General features: G+C 45.4%; 1 protein-coding gene across 1 annotated transcript in view; it reads left to right on the forward strand.

Annotated features, from left to right (window-relative positions):
• Nucleotides 1-1,029: 1,029 nt before the first annotated feature.
• The window catches only part of KLHDC4 (kelch domain containing 4), a 64,196-nt gene continuing 48,038 nt past the window's right edge, over nucleotides 1,030-17,187 (forward strand). The window contains 4 exon segments of the mRNA XM_008588712.1: nucleotides 1,030-1,150; nucleotides 5,976-6,067; nucleotides 9,285-9,363; nucleotides 10,182-10,280. Coding sequence (XP_008586934.1) covers nucleotides 1,055-1,150; nucleotides 5,976-6,067; nucleotides 9,285-9,363; nucleotides 10,182-10,280 — 366 coding nt within the window. The 5' untranslated portion in view covers nucleotides 1,030-1,054.

A 17,187-nucleotide genomic window follows, 5' to 3' on the forward strand; every position in this document is an offset into this window, starting at 1 on the left:
CAATGCTGGAGACTGTGGGAGCCTTGATCCAGTTCTACCTTTTCTTCCCATTGTTTCCCCACATTTTATTCTTCCTCATAAAGAACTGGATCTATGGACAAGACCTGGACTTGGTTGGAAAATCATTCCTCCTTGGCTGCTCAGTGATTGGCAATTGATTGGATCCAAGGTAATTCCTTGAAGGCTAAGTCCTTTAGCAGTTCACCGACAAAGTAAGAAACTGGATCATTTACTGATTTATGTTCTTCCCTTTCCAAATCTTTGCTTGTTCTTGTCCTTAATTTGCCCTATTTGCTTGATTACAAGCCCAGAGATGACATCTTCTAAGTAATGATTAGCATTTTCACTCTACCTGTCAAACCACGGCCCTCCATGTTCTACAGATGGTTTTTGCCACTTACTGCATTATTTCACTCAAACCCTGGAATACAATTTCTTAGGCCGTTAGATTTCACCCACCTCCGCCAGTCAGGCCTGATCAACTGAGTACCCTCGGAGGTGACATCACCAGCCCCAGCAGCCATCGAGGAGGGAAATGTCCTCTATCTACACTTGCGGGGAGTCAGGCAGAAGACAGAATGGCGAGAACCCTTGCTACCTACAGTATCTGGCATTTCATATGGGATGGGAGAGGGCACTGTCTTCATTCAGGGCCTGCAAATCCCCGCAAGTGTGTGAAGTGTGGGGCCGCGAGGCCGCAGCATCCGCCGGACCGGGGCGGAGGCAGGAAACTCCACGCGGGGCAAGCCACGAGCCCACGCGGGCAGGCAGGGAGCGCAGGCCGCCCCGGGTGGGAGGGCCCCGGCGTGAGGGGGGCGGCCGTGGCCCGGAGGCGTTTCCTCGGACATTACCCAGAGCTCGAGGCCCTGATTCCGCGTCCCAAGACCCAGCTCCAGGACCACCACGAGCGCAGCACCCGCAGCCGCCCGGAAGCGGCTCGGGGCGGGCCGGAAGTGACGCACTTTACGCGCGCCAGCCTTGTCCCGCGAGCACCTGTTTCCGGGTGCGTGCTGCCGGCTGGTCGGTGTCCCAGCGCCGCTTCTCACCCAGCGCGATGGGCAAGAAGGGCAAGAAGGAGAAGGGCCGCGGTGCGGAGAAGACGGCCGCCAAGATGGAGAAGAAGGTGTCCAAGCGCTCGCGGAAAGAGGAGGTGAGCGGGGCCCCGTGAGCGCCGGGAGCGGGGGGCTGAAGCCGTAGGGACCTCCGGCACGGGCCCGCACCCTCCCTAGCCTCCACATGTGCCCGGGCCCCACCGCCCTCCAGGAGCCAGGGAGCTGCCCCTCTTCACCTGCTTGCTTTTCTTCGTGTGGTGTCACAGGCGTCTCCGAGCGTGTCTTGTGTGCTTCCTCCCTTCCCATTAGAGCGAGAGTAGTGGAAGAGGCTGGGAGTTAGTGTAAGGGACCTGCGGGTGAGTCTGGGAGTTTCTGAGCCTCACTCTTCTCATCTTTCAAAAGAGGGTAAGTAATCTTCGCAGCAACCCTGAAAAGCGAGCATCAAGTGTAATTAAGTAGGTGAAGAAGCCACTGGAACTGTATGGAATTCCGTAATAGTTCATGATGACCACCACATCGTATTTCCTTCCCTGCCCTCCCTCCTGCCCCCTTTTCCTCCATTCCTTCCTTCCCTCTTCCCAGGATCTGCAGGTGCATCAGTGCTGAACTTGAGGTTGAGTTTGCTGTTTTCTGTCGACGACTGCCTGTGGGCTCCCTAACCTGGGCACTCACAGTAGCCCGTGTTTGTTGAGTGTTCGCTGTGTGCCAGGAGCTGTGCTTTCTGGGCTCTAGTCCTCACAACCAAGTGAGTTAGGTAGCACTGGCGTCCCCGTTTGATAGGATGTCAGACTAACAGGTTACACAGCTCAGGGTCACGCAGCCATAAAGTGGTATGGGACTGGGATTTGACCTGACTCGCAGTCCAGAGCTCTTGACCACATTCCTTTGCCCCTTTTCTTCCTGGGGCATTCATCTCTCCATTTTCTCATCCGTCAGATAAATCGGGTTGGACTTTTCCCTTGCACTCTCTTTAGGCTCTAGCATTCTAAGGCTCTTGACTAAGTAAGTGCACAGGCTCTGCAGCCAGGAGTCTGGGTTTAAACCCAGCTGGAAGGCCACAGAGGAGCATGCCCTGCCTGGTCAGGGCTGTGGCACAGGAAGTCAGTTTATCTGTGTGGCGTTTTTAGAACAGTGCTGGGCACAGAGTAAGCACTTGGTGGCTAACAAAACTGTCATCTTTACTCATCTCCACATCTCCCTGCAGTGCCCACTTCTTAAGTGATCATAACGGTAACTTCCCGGAAGAGAGAGCCTATCAGACCTGGGACTTTAAGTGTTATCTTAATTAATTCTCACAACACACCATTAAGATAACTGGTCATCTGATTAGTCCAGGCCTGCAGAGGATAATCTCCCTTTCTTAAAGTCAGATGTGTCATGTAACACAGCCTCTTCATGGGAGTGATATCCTATGAATCAGATCAGTTGGTTGACACCTTCACTCTGTCTGTCCTAGCCTTGCCTGTCTCTCCAGCTTTCCCCAGCTTACTCCACTCCAGCAAAACCACCTTCATTTGAGTGTCTTAGATATACCAAGTTCTTTCTGCTGTGGTCCTTTCCTTCACCCCAGCCACACTCCTCGTGACTGAATTGTTTTCGTCTTTCAGTTTGTTGTCACCTTGGATAGGTAGTCACTGACTAGGCCACCTGTGCCACCCAGACCCCACCCACTCCCTGTTCCCCAGCGCAATGATCACGAGGCTCAGCCCAGCTTAAGAAGTGCTCTCTTACAGTATTGGGGCCCAGCTTTCCTAGCTTGCAGATGTTAGTGTAGTCTTGAGTAATTTGCTCAACACACAAGGCACATGGAGCGGCTACTGGATTAACTGACAAGAAGTGGATGAGGTGGGAGTGAAACCCAGTCACCTGACACCTGAGTTTGCGCTCCTAGTGAATGATGGCATCACCTCCTTCAGCTGGGCCTCGATTTTGCCATGCGTGTCTGGAAAATACTGACAAAGCCTGCTCCCAACAAGAGACAGCTGGAAGCTCCCTATCCTTGTGTGACTGGGTTAAGTACATGGGGATGGCCTTAGCCTGGTGGGCAGCAGTGCCACTTGTGCATCGGGACTGATACAGCAGCTCTCCCTGTCAGACCTGGTGCCCCTCATTCCAGCCCACTCCTCCTCTTGCCTTCTGCCTCTGAGGGGAGCCATTGAGGATCAGGAGCCAGGGCCTCTGACCCAATTGTGACTCCAACAGTCCCTTCCTCACCCGGGCCTTGAGTACCTAATGCAGTGTGTTTTGCATTAGAGGATATAAGTTGGTAGAGCCACTTTGGATCCTAATTTGTCAATGTCTAGGAAAGTGGAAGCGACACCCTAGCAGTTACACACCTAAAGATTTCTCTTGGAAAAACGTTCCCTGTCTACACAAAGAGACAGGTACAAGAATGGCCGTAGTAGTGTTTGTCAAAACAAAATATTGGAATTAACCCAGATGTTCGTCAGCAGGGGGATGGATAAGCTGTGACTCGTAATTATGTCATAGTGGAAATGAATGGATTTATCATATCAAACTGTTTACTCACCATGTTCAGCAAAGCATGTTGCAAGAGAACATACATTATGATACTGTATTAGTCCGTTTTTGTGTTGCTATAACACAATACCTGAGACTCAATAATTTGTAAAGAAAAGAGGTTTGTTTGGCTCGTGATTCTGGGGAGCTGCATCTGGCATGGGCCTGAGGCTATTTCCCTCATGGTGAAAGGCAGCAGGGCAGCCTGTGGGTGTCAGGAGATCATGTGGCGGGAGGAAGGGAGAAAGGGAAGAGGGGGGAGGTGCCAGGCTCCTTTAACAATCAGCTCTTCTGGGAACTAATCCCCACCTGTGAGAGCTCACTGAGCCACACTCCCAAGGGAGACCATTAATCTGCTCATGATGCTTCCGCCCCCATGACCCAAACACCTCCCAACACTGCCACATTGAGGATCACATTTCAACATGAGCTTTGGGGGGACAGACATAGCCAAACTATATCAGATACCATTCAATGAAATTTAAAAATGTAAATAATACTATATATTGTTTAGGGATACACATGTATATTAAAAATATACAGAATAATAAGCACCAGGTTCCAGATAGTGGTCATTCAGGGGATGTCTGGAGTGTGTTGTACACATGGAGTGCCTACTTTGTTAGTGATGCTTTGTGGCTTAGGTTGGGGGATGGTACAAGGGAGTGTCTTGGATTAGTTTTTATACCTTTTTTTTTTCTTTTTTGTCTTTTTTACTGACTGGTAACGGGATCGCAACCCTCGGTGTCGTGCCCGTACCGGGGACCGGCAACGGGATTGCAACGCTCAGTGTTGCGCCTGCACCGCGCTCAGCCAGTGAGTGGGAACCGGTCTCCACATGGGATCCGAACCGTCAGCGGGAGCGCTGCTGCGCTCCCAAGCTGCGCACTCTCCAGTGCGCCACCGGGCTGGCCCTTTATACCTTTTTTTGTGTCTTAAAAATAACATTATTTAAAAATAATGAGGAGTGGACCCTGCTGTGAGGCCCTAACCTAGAGGATTGACCTTCACCGTGAGACTGAAGGGCGAGCAGGAGGAAATGCAGGAAAGGGGCTTAGAGGCTGTTCAGGCCAAGAGAACCTGGTGTCTTAATTAAAGGAACTGCGAGGAAGCCAGTGTACCTTTGGAGAGTGAAGGGTGGGATGGAAGATGAGTCTGGAAAAGTGGGCAAGGGAGGGAACATGATCTGGAAATGTAGGAAGAATGTGTAACCTACCTGTATTAGTCTGTTTTGTGTTGCTATAATAGAATACCTGAGACTGGGTAATTTATAAAGAACAGAGATTTATCTGGCTCTCGATTCTGGGACAGCTGCATCTGGTGCAGGCCTCAGGCTGCTTCTACTCTTGGTGGGAAGTGGCAGGCAGCCGGCAGGTGCAAGGAGATCACATGGTGAGAGAAAGCAAGAGAGGGAGGAGGAGCGGGAAGGAAGAGGGGCAGACCTCGGGACTCAGCTTGAGCAAGGTGAGGGGAGTGATGGTTCAGAGAAGAGATTAGGGCTAGGAGGGAACTTTCCAGATGACAGGCAGGCCACTCGTCGGAGGTGAGGAGTTCCTAGTAAATGTGGGGAAATGGCACTGGATGGGGGTGGGAAGACTGGTTCCAGTGCTGCCTAGCTGTGCCGGTAAATCAGCACCTTCACTTCCAAGTCTGCTTCCACAGTCGTGAAAACAGAGGCCTTACACAGAGTGACTGCAGCCGGTGTTTGCTGCGTCCCTGCAGTGCCGATGCTGTTCTAACCAGAAATGGGTCATGGAACTAGTATTTTATTACCTTGTGTGTGAGTGTGTGTGGCATGGCGGAAAGAAAAATAAGCAAGAGAAACATCAAATAGTGCTATGCCGACAGTAAGGCAGGCTGGTGGGATGGCATGGGCCTGGGTTTAGGAGAGTTTGTTGAAGGTGTTAGCAGTGCAGTCAGGGTGGGCTTGTTTAAGTGCAAGGTCCTCGTGGGGGTTGGAGGGAGTGAGGTGTTGGAATAACGCAGTACTTGGTAGTGCAGACATCCACACTTCTAGGAAAACTGCCTCTGAGGTCAGGCCCTGGGTGTTTTTGTATGTATCAAGTTCTGTGTATTTCAAATGGGTGGAGTGATGTTATGATTCACCATATAATCGGACCCAGTCAGATGAGATCAGCGGGGGAGGAAAGCAGGCTAGGCTTTTTGTTTGTTTTTTTAGAAGATGACCGGTAAGGGGATCTTAACCCTTGACTTGGTGTTGTCAGCACCACGCTCTCCCAAGTGGGCTAACCGGCCATCCCTATATAGGGATCCGAACCTGTGGCCTTGGTGTTATCAGCACCACAATCTCCCAAGTGAGCCACGGGCTAGCCCCGGACCAGCTTTTGGCTCCCTGACAGGTTCTAGAAAAGCATCTCAGATGTGGCTGGTTGTCTCCCATAGGAAGACCTGGAAGCCCTCATTGCCCATTTCCAGACGCTTGATGCCAGAAAGACTCAGGTCGTGGAAACCCCATGCCTCCCACCTTCACCAAGGTGAGTGAGCAAAGAGTCTTTGTACTACAGTTTCTGACCATTTCTTTTTATTCTGTAAGTTGGAAAACTGCTTTAAATCGGCACCATGTTTTCATGAATGACTAGGCACTTGGGACATTTTCGTCATTAGAACCTGTTCCGGATCACTTTCTACTGAAGAATGGGGGTGAGGCTATTCAAGCTTTATTGTGTAGAAATGTGGTAATTGGTCTCACAGCACAGCTGATCACGGGGGAAATGCTGACAGGTTTGAAAGCTCCAAACTATGACACTTTGTGGATAAATGTGTTGCCCCAATGAGCTTTTCTTTAGTTCTTAAGGTATTTTATTAATTTTTTTTTTTTTTTTTTAAAAGATGACCGGTAAGGGGATCTTAACCCTTGACTTGGTGTTGTCAGCACCACGCTCACCCAGTGAGCAAACCGGCCATCCCTATATGGAATCCGAACCCGTGGCCTTGGTGTTATCAGCACCGCACTCTCCCAAGTGAGCCACGGGCCGGCCCTAGTTCTTAAGGTATTTTAAAACCACATATCACAGGTGGAAAACTGAAAATCACCATAGCTTTTTGGTATGATTGTTTGTAATGCTTTTAGGTCCTCATGTGAAGTTTGGTTATTAGACATAAATTGTGTATAAGCCATTTTCAATGAATTGATAAATTATGTGAGCTGCAGTGAGTAGACTTTGGTCTTCTGACTTCCTCCTCTGCACCAGTTCTCATCCTCCCAGGGTCTCTAATTGTTTTATGATTTGAGTTAGGACTCTGTATTCTTACATGTGCAACTCACAGCGAGGAAGGACACTGAATGCATCATTAGGAACCTAGGCAAGGTCCAGTTTTCCTAATAAAAGATGCTGTATCATTCAGAGAGGGGGAAAAGGCATAAACTCCACAGGCATCTGGGCCTATTTTGTGTAGTCGAGAAATGGTTTTATCTTGTTTTCCTCAGAATGAGATAAAACTTGCATGTCTTACCTGCTCAGAGGTTGGGGAGGGCAGTGACAGCCCCTGCCAGAAAGAGGCGGCTCGCAGCAGCTCCCAAGGATTGATGTCTTTCCTGTCCTTCCTTAATAAATTCCGTTAGGAAGTGAGTCTTATTTTTCCCTATAGTGGGCATGTCATCTTCGGGGCCAAATTACACATGGTAGATATACCTTTCATTTGAATTGTCGAAGCAGATAAGTGCTTGAGATCTTTAAGTCTGCGTAGGTGCCAGCACTTCTGAGGAAAGCCACTTTGATTGTGGGGTTTTTTTGGGGGGGTGGTGAGGAGGGATGGTAATTTAGGACTTTTTCTAAAGTGGCGTTGCCCCAGAGTCAGGTTTAATGTTAGAACATAATTGTAAACACTTGCATCTTCCTGTGTCAGTGGGGAGTGCTTCCTGCTAGAAGGGAGCAGTTGTGGAGGTTGAGACAGCAGCTTCTAACCTCCTCCCTCCCGGTTACTTTGTCAGGCAAACCCATGAATGGTGACTACAGTAAGTCTGTGGATCCCTGAGTACTGGCTCGGGTGACTTAACTGGGGAATGGGAACAGGACCCTCGGCTGTGCTGGTGCTCGCACCGCTGCGTGTGTGCTCTGTGTGCCCAGTGAGGCGGCTCATAGTCAGCTGGGGTCATCGCTGACACCTTTGTGCTTCAGGCCTAGCACAGATTGTCTCCGAAGTTGTGTTCTGTGCTTTTCTACAGAAAATTAATAGGTGTTCAGCAAAAAAAAAAAAAAGGTCGAAAGAATTTGGGAAACATTGTTTATTCTTTTAAAAAAATTTTTTTTTGTTGTAAGATATATATAACATAAAATTTGCCATTTTAACCATTCTTAATTGCACAGTTCAGTGGGTTTACTTACATTCACAATTCTGTGCAGTCGTCACTGTTTGGTTCCAAAATTTTTTATCACACATGAAGCAGTAACTCCACGTCTCCCTGTCCCCCACCCCTGGTCACTTCTAGTCTACCTTCTATTGCTGTGAATTTGCCTATTCTAGATATTTCATGGCCAGTTGGTTGGAGTGCAGCCTTATGACACCAAGGTCATGGGTCCCAATCCCTGTAGTGGCCAGCTGCCAAGAAGACAGCTAGCTATTTCAGTTGAAGCATATAATATTTGTCCCTTGTGACTGGCTTCTTTAGCTTAGTATGTTTTCGAGCTTCCTACATGTTGTAGCACATAACAACTTGTTGCTTCTTGTGCCTGAATAGTGTTCCATTTTGTGGATGTGCCATGTTTTGTTTTATCTGTCATCTGCTGATGGACACTTGGGTTCTTTCTACCTTCTGGCTCTTGTAATAGTTCTGTCATGAACATCGCTGTCCAGGTGTCTGAGTAGACACCTAGGAGTGGAATTGCTGGGTCATATGGTAATTCTGTTTAGCTTTTTGAGGAACCATCAAGCTGTTTTCCACAGTAGCTGCACTATTTTAGTACTGGTGGTTGCTTTTCTGCAAAATTTCTCATTTTCTCTATGAAAATGTTTCTGTGCACAATAAATCCCCAGGAGAAAAATAGATTTTTCACATTTCCCAAACTTATTTGACCTTAAAACCTGTTTTTCCTTTGAGAAGCATCTTTTGGGATAAGTGTTATGGAACACACCGTGGGGAACCCCAGTATAGGGGATTTTGGAAGAAGGGTGTTTTCCAGTGTTCACAGTTTCCTTGTAGCTATTCTGCTGTCATGCGTGAAGTATTTAGATTTTCTACGTGGAAGGTATCTGGGACATATATTGAAATACTTAAATAATGGACATTTTAGAACAGTTTTGATTGTGATATAGGAGGATAGACCCTTAAAATAGGACAGTTTTGGAAAATTTGACTGATAAGTAGGAGTATCTAGACTTGTTATCACCTGTTGATTTTTTTTTTTTTTTTTTTTTTTTTGGGCGCTGGCCAGTATAGGGATGGAATCCTGGACCTTGCTGTTATCAGTACCATGCTCTAACCAACTGTGCTAACTGGCCAGTCCTGCCTGATGATTTCTTAAAGCCAGAAGCTGTGTCAGGCAGCCCGGATCCTGGGCTCTCCTGAGAGAGTGAACCTGGGCGTAGTGTAGTGGCCAGAAGGTAGAGTCAGTCCAGACTCTTCTTTTACAAGAGTTTAGAAAGGGCGAGTCCCTGGCGATAGAACGAGAGAGTGTTCCGATGCCAGGGGACTGGCCTGGACGGTATCACGTGTTTTGACTTGTGTTCATCTGCTGCTCATGTCTCTTGTAGGTTAAATGCCTCCCTCTCCGCTCATCCTGAGAAAGATGAACTAATCCTTTTCGGAGGTGAATATTTCAATGGCCAAAAAGTAAAGTATATATTTTTTCTTTTCTTTCCAAATTTCCATGGGTCTTACTTGAAGTAAAACTAATTTAAAGCAGTGATATCAAATACACATCAGTCCTTTCACGCCCCTCCATCATATCTCATCTGCTGAGCCATCAGTCCTGATGTGAGGTATTGTCCTTGACAAGTCACCCTGGACTCATTCGGGGACCAGAGTGACTCTTGGCATCAGTGTCGCAGGGTCCTCATCTTCCCTGACTCCCTCCAAGCCTCAGCTCTCCTCTCAGTCACTGCCTGCACCTGCTGGAGGCTGACCCACGTGCTGTTCTTCCTCACTGTGGGTTTTCATGTTTCACAGTCACATTTCGAAAGTTGTTTTGAATAGAGAGAGTACTGGTAAATTGTAGAGCTAAGTTTTATCTTTGAGTGGGCTGGAAAGACCCAGGTTTTAGAGTTGTATGTGAAACAGTTACCAAAGCATGAGCTCCCCATCCTTCCAGTCCGCAGGGAACTTGAGGGTCTGATTTCATTCATTCACGTTCCCTCTGAATTTTCATTCATGTAGGAGGTAGGCTTGGGTGAGGAAGATGGCAGGTCTTACTGCGCAGCAGAGGCTCTCAGCACCTTAGAAGTTAATGGGTGTGGTGGACAACTGTTTTTCTTTGTGTTGTCATCCCAAAGGATTGCAGGGACCAGCTGCCTGGCCTCCGTGCATTGGTGGCATTTACGATGCTTTAGGAAACATGTTTCCCAGGGAATTCTAATGATGGAGATCATTCTCGCTACTTAATGTCACCTGCCTGGAAGCATCTCATTCGACGTTCCTCTTCTTTCCTACAGACTTTTTTGTACAATGAGCTGTATATCTACCATATCAGAAAGGACGCCTGGACTAAAGTCGACATCCCTAGCCCCCCTCCAAGGCGCTGTGCTCACCAGGTAACGTGAGGATCAGCTACCAGCCTTCTTCACTGTTTTCCTCTGCGGGAGTCGGGTGGACACTTTTAGAGTTTGTAGTGGCGGGCAGCCTTATGGGCCGTCCTGGTGCTGCCGTTTTCTAACTTGACCCCTTCCTTACTGAGTTGCTTCACACTTCCGTCTCTTCACCTGTGAGACAGGGAAGTGATACCTGCTCCCCAGGCAGTGCGAAGATGTGAAATACCCCCTGTAAGAACTCCTAGTGTCATCTTGGGCCTGTGACAGCCACTCGGGAAAGTACTACCTCCCCACTTGAGTGAGAGGACCCCACATAGGCCCAAGAGAGGGACCAGATGGTAGAACAAGAAAACAGGGTGTTCGGGAGAGGCATAAATCGTGGAAGGAAAATAATCATTTTAGAATGAAAACAAGTTATAACTGGGGATAACGGAGAAGTAGCATTAAATTGGCTACTAGTTAGTTGTTAACTAGTTTCTGCTTACCCAAGGAGAGCATTCCTGTCAGGGAAGGGGCTCCTGGTTTTGGATGTTCTTGTAAGCTCTGTCAGGGTGGGCAGTCTGACCTTGTTCATTATTACGGTTCTGTACTTAGAACAGTCCCACTCACTCAAAAAATGATTTGAATGAATGCCTACCTCTTCATTGTGGAGAAAGATCATGGTATCTGGCTACCACAGCATGATTAAAACATCCCTCCGTGATATTTGGTTCCCTTTTTTCTGATTCTGTGCTCAGAAGTAGCCTACTGATCTGGAATTGGATCTGAGAGGAGGCCCACCTGCCTGAGCTGCATGAATGTCTCGTGCGGACCTAGGCCTGCATGCGTTTGGACTGGCTCATCTCCTGGACTAGAGGAATGCACTTGCTGGTTTAAGAACCAGATCTCAGGGGCTGGCTGGTTAGCTCAGTTGGTTAGAGTGCCGTGTTGTAACACCATGGTCAAGGGTGTGGGTCCCCTTACCAGCCTGCTGTCAAAAAAATAAGTAAAACAGTGCCTGATACAAGAATCAGATCTTAATATGCTTGGATTTTAATAAATAAATGGATCTTGATAAGTTCCTGTCCGTTCACCAGAGCCTGTTCCAGTTCTGTGGCTGAGAGCATGGCCTGTCTGCAGGTGAACACTCTGAGGTGTCCAGCTCTCCTGGACGTCTCATCAGATTCACAGGGCCCCAAAGTGTGCCGGGAACGGCCATCCCTATATGGGATCCAAACCCGTGGCCTTGGTGTTATCAGCACCACACTCTCCCGAGTGAGCCACGGGCCGGCCCAGCCTTTGTGATTTTTAATTCCATTGTTTCTGTAGGATTCTCAGCAGCTCTATTCAGGTGGACGCCTTATAAAGATGCTCTTTGGGGCTGTGCAGTTAGGGTGTCCAGCTGTTTCTGCAGTGCGTTTTACAGTGAATCAGAGAGGTGGGAAACAGCATTGGTTAGAAAGTCTTTCACCTATAAGTCATTACAGTCCAAATTCTGCTGCGTTTATCTCTGGGACCTAAAAAGTTTTCTTCATTGCGGACTAGTTTAATGAGTATAGAGTTAAAAGTCGTGTTCTTTGTCTTGTCTTTAATCAATTAGGAGGCAGAAGTCCAAGGGAATGGACACAATGCAGCCAGGCTCCTTGCTATGGTGTAGCAAGGGTTATCTTTTGTCCAATTCCCAATAAGTCCCTCATTTCTATCTGAGTACTGTCCACATTTCTATCAGCATTCTGCTCGCCACCACATAAGTCTCTAAGACATTCCAAACTTTCCCTCGTCATTTTCTCTTCTTCTGAGTCCTCCAAACTCCTCCAACCTTTGCCCATTACCCAGTTCCAAAGCAGCATCCACATTTTCAGGTATCTGTATAGCAACACTCCACTCCTCGGTACCAATTTTCTGTTTTAGTCCGTTTTGTGTTGCTATAACAGAAATACCTGAGACTGGGTAATTTGTAAAGGAAAGAAGTTTATTTGGCTTACGATTCTGGGACAGCTGCATCTGGCATGGGCCTCAGGCTGCTTCTACTCAGGGCAGAAAAGCGGCAGGCAGCCGGCGGGTACAAGCAGATCACGTGGCGAGAGGAAGCAAGAGAGAGAGAGAAGATGCCAGGGTCTTTTTAAGCAACGAGCTATTGCAGGAACTAATAGAGTGAGAACTCACTCGTTAATCCTCCCTCCCCCAGGGAGAGCATTAATCCGTTCATGAGGGATCCACCCACATGATTCAATCAGTTTCCAACACTGCCACATTGGAGATCAAATTTCCACATGAGTTTTGGAGGGGACAACATATCCATACTCCATCAATATTTCTGCTCTTTGTTGTTTCCTTCCTTCTACCTTGGGTTTAACTTGCTTTTTCTAGCTTCTTAAGGTGGTAACTTAGGTAATTTCTTATAAATCTTTTTTTCTAACATAGGCATTGAAAGGCATAAATTTCCCCTTAGGTGTTGCTTCGGCTGCAACCCACAAGTTTGATATGTTGTGTTTTCATTATGATTCTGATTGAAAGTATCTAACTTGTGTTTAGATGTTGTCTTTGACCCATGGGTTACAGTATTTAGAAGTGTGTTATTTAATTTATAAGACGTCTTTTTTCATTAATCATTTCTAATTCTGTTGCAGTCAAAGAGCACTTTATATGATTTAAATCCTTTTAAATTTAAGACTTACATTATGGCCTAATATGATCTATCTTGGTGCATGCTCTGTGTGTATTTGAAGAGAATATACATTCTCTAGTTGACTATAGTGTCCTTACTAGGTCAAGTTGGTTGATAGTGTTTAAGTATTCCATATCCTTACTGTCTTATCCCTGATAATTTTCCCTGTTCTGAGGTTTACTTTGCCTGCTATTAGCAAAGCCACCCCAGATTTCTTAGGATTACTGTTTACATGGTATATCTTTTCTCCACTTTTTACTCTTAACCCATTTGTGTCTTTATATTTCAAGTGTATTTCTTGTAAACAGCACTGTGGTTGAGTCTTGTTTTTTATGCAGTTTGATAGTCTTTGCTTTTTAATTGGTGTATTTTTTCCCTTATATTGAATGTAATTGTTGATATGGCTCTCAGTCATGTTTTTGATGCTGCTGTTTCTGTTTGTCCCAACTGTTATGTGTTCTTTTCCCCCTTTTTTACTGCCTCCTTTTGGATTTAACTGTATTTTAATATTCCGTTTTTATTTTCTCTTGACTTATTAGCAATTCCTCATTCGTGTTTGTTTTGTGGTCATTCTGTGGTTTGCAATATGCATCTTTAGCCTAGGACAGTCTATCTTCAAACAATATTATGCCACTTTTCATAAACTGTAAGAACCCTACTATACTAGAATACCCATGTTTCTCCTTCTGTTGTTTGTGCTATTATTAGCATATATTTTATTTCCTTATATCTTATAAACCCCCCACAATGCAGTGTTACTGTTTTTGCTTTAAACAGTCAATTTTTTTTCACATTGGTTTTTCTTTTTGAACATTTATTTGTACATATTTGTGGGAGACGGTATGTTTCAATACATGCATATACTGCACAATGGTTCACTTAAGGTAGATAGCATAGTTTTTGTACCCATTAGTCCACCACTTTTCCGCCCCACCCTACCACACCCCACCCCACCTCTGGCAGCCATTATTCTACTCTCTACTTCTATGAGAACCACTTTTTTTTTAGATTGCACATATGAGTGAGGTCTTGTGGTATCTGTCTTTCTGTGCCTGACTTACTTCACTTAGCATGATGGTTTCTAGTTCTATCCATGTTGCTGCAAATGATAGGATATCATTTTTTTAATAGCTGAGTAGTATTCCATTGTGTATATAAACCACAGTTTTTTTATCCACTTGTCCATTGATGGACATTTAAGTTGATTCCATTTCTTGATTATTGCAAGTAGTGCTACAATGAGTGCAGGTGTCTTTTTGATATATTGATTTTGTTTCTGTTGGGTATATACCCAAGTAGTGAGATAGTTGGATCATAGGGTATATCTATTATTAGTTCTCTGGGGAATCTCCATATTGTTTTCCAATAAACAATTTGTTTATTGGCTGTACAATTTACCCTCCCACCAGCTATGTAGGAGAGTTTCCTTTTCTCCACATCCTCACCAGCATTTGTTATTTTCTGTCTTGTTGATAATAGCCATTCTAACTGGAGTGAGATGATATCTCATTGTGGTTTTAATTTGCATTTCCCTGATGATTAATGGTGTTGAGCATTTTTTCAAGTGCTCCTTGGCCATTTTTATGTCTTCTTTTGAGAAATGTCTATTCAGGTCCTTTGCCCATTTTTTAATTGGGTTATTTGATTTTTTGCTGTTGAGTCATTTAAGCTTCTTATATATTCTGGATATTAGCCCCTTGTCTGTGTAGTTGGCAAACACTTTCTCTAATTCTGTAGGTTGTCTCTTCACTTGGTTGATAGTGTCACTTACTGTGCAGAAACTTTTTAGTTTGGTGTGGTCCCATATGTATATTTTTTCTTTGGTTGCCTGTATAGTCTTGCTCAAAAAAGTGCTGCCCATTCCCACTTCATGTAGTGTTTCCCCTATGTTTTCTTCTAGTAGTTTCAGAGTTTTGGGTCTTAAATTTAGGTCTTTAAACCATTTTGAGTTAATATTTGTGTATAGTAAGAGATAGAGGCCAAGTTTCAGACTTCTGAATGTGGGTATCCAGTTTCCCCAGCACCATTTGTTGAAGAGGATATGTTTTCCCCAGTGTATATTTTTGGCACCTTTGTTGAAAATCAGTTGGCTATAAGTGCATGGGTTTATTTCAAATCTCTCTGTTCCATTCTACTGGTCAATTTGTTTTTATGTCAGTACCATACTATAGTGGATTGAATTATGTCCCTCTAAAACTCATTGAAGCTTGAATTGTGTTCTCCAAGTTTTATGTATTGGAGACTTAGCCCCCACTGTGACTGTTAAGAGGGTGGGAAATCCTATTATGGTAATTAAAAGATGAAGCCTTGAAGAGGTGGTTGGATTGTAGGACTGTGCAGTAGTGAATGGATTAAAAATGGTGATCAGAAGTGTGGTTCTGAGGGCTTTAAAAGAAGAGGAGAATCTCCCTCTCTTGCTTTCTCTGCTTCCACCATCTCGCATTGTGAGACCCCTGAGTCACTGTTGCCACCACCAGATAGACTTTGGACTTCCTAGCCTCAGAAACTGTAAGCAATAAATCTTGTTTTCTTGTAAATCACCCAGTTTGAGGTATTTTGTTATAAGCAACAAAAACATACTAGTACACATACTGTTTTGATTACTATACCTTTATATTATATTTTGAAATCAGGAAGTGTGATACCTCCAACTTTGTTCTTTTTGTTCAAGATTGCTTTCACTATACAGGGTCTTTTCTGATTCCATAAAAATTTTTAGATCTAATTTCTGTAGAGAATGTCATTGATATTTTGATAGAGACAGTGTTGAATGTGTAGATTGCTTTGGGTAATATGGACATTTTGATGATTTTAATTCTTCTGACCCATGAACATGGGATATCTTTCCATTTATTTGTGTTCTCTTCAATTTTTTTCACCAATATTTTATAGTTTTCTTTGTAGAGGTGTTTCACCTCCTTCATTAAATTTACGCCTAGGTATTTTGTTCTTTTGGTAGCTATTGTGAGTAGGATTGCTGTTGGGGGAGGAGGGAGTCTGCTAAGCCCGATAGGCAGTCTCAACCCACTCTGTCCTCTTACCAGGTTCTTGACTCCACCACAGGAAAGAATTCAAGAGCAGAGTCACCGTAGAAAGTGAGAACAGGTTTAATATAACAAATAAGACATACAGATTTCAAAGAAAGAGTGTGGCTTAGCTCCAGAGACTGAGCAGGGCCCACACCAAGTTTAATACAAAACCAAGAAATACACATTTAAAGTTCAGTACAGAGTGCAGGCTGGCTCAAGAGAATAAGCAGCTGCTTGCTGAAAGTAAGTTTGATATAAAAGAAAGGTTACACACCCAGCCAGTGAAATGTGGGTTGGCCCCAGGAAAGTGAGCAACAACCCTGCCTTCTGCTGGGATTTGGTTTTTTTTTTTTCCTTTTTGTCTTTTTTACTGACCGGTAACGGGACCACAACCCTTGGTGTCACGCCCGTACCGGGGACTGGCAATGGGATCGCAACCCTCGGTGTTGCGCCGCTCAGCCAGTGAGCGGGAACCGGTCTCCACGTGGGATCCGAACCCTCAGCGGGAGCACTGCCACGCTCCCAAGCGGCGCACTCTCCAGTGCGCCACTGGGCCGGCCCAGGGGATTTGGTTTTTATAGTTTCACTATCTAATACATATTTATGCTATCTAATGAATATTCAGCTAAGGGGGTGGGTCCCAGTTATGTAACATAGTCATGCACATGCTCAGTTGGTCTCCTTTTGGAGCATGTACATTGGTCAGATTCTGTCACATGCACCAAACACATTCAAGAACATTCTGTGCTCTTTAGCACCCCTAGTTGGAAGGTCATTCAGCTACCAGGTTACTCAACCCCTCTCCACTGAGTATGCCCAGCCACTGGATTTGCATAAGCCAGCCTCCTGTGTTCTCAATTTCCTACTGTTGGTGCCCCAAATAGGTCTAACTAGCAACAGTAACTTTCCTCTAGAGAAGGGGACCTGAGACCTTGAGGAGTGGCTTGAAACCCAGAGGCATGTCCTGAAACCCAAACCCAGGGAAACTGAGCACCTCCTATCTCAGGATTACTTTCAGATTTCTTCTTCAGCTATTTTGTTGCTAGGTAAAGTAAGGCTATCGATTTTTGTGTTTTGATGTTGTATCCTGCCACTTTACTGAATTCATTATTAGTTCAGTAATTTTTTGGTGGAGTATTTAGGGTTTTCTATGTATGGGATGATGTCATCTGCAGATGGGGTAATTTGACTTCTTCCTTTCAGATTTGGATGCCCTTTATTGCTTTCTCTTATC

This window comes from Galeopterus variegatus, unplaced genomic scaffold, assembly GCF_000696425.1.
Source record: "Galeopterus variegatus unplaced genomic scaffold, G_variegatus-3.0.2 Scaffold4982, whole genome shotgun sequence".
Classification (NCBI taxonomy): domain Eukaryota; kingdom Metazoa; phylum Chordata; class Mammalia; order Dermoptera; family Cynocephalidae; genus Galeopterus; species Galeopterus variegatus.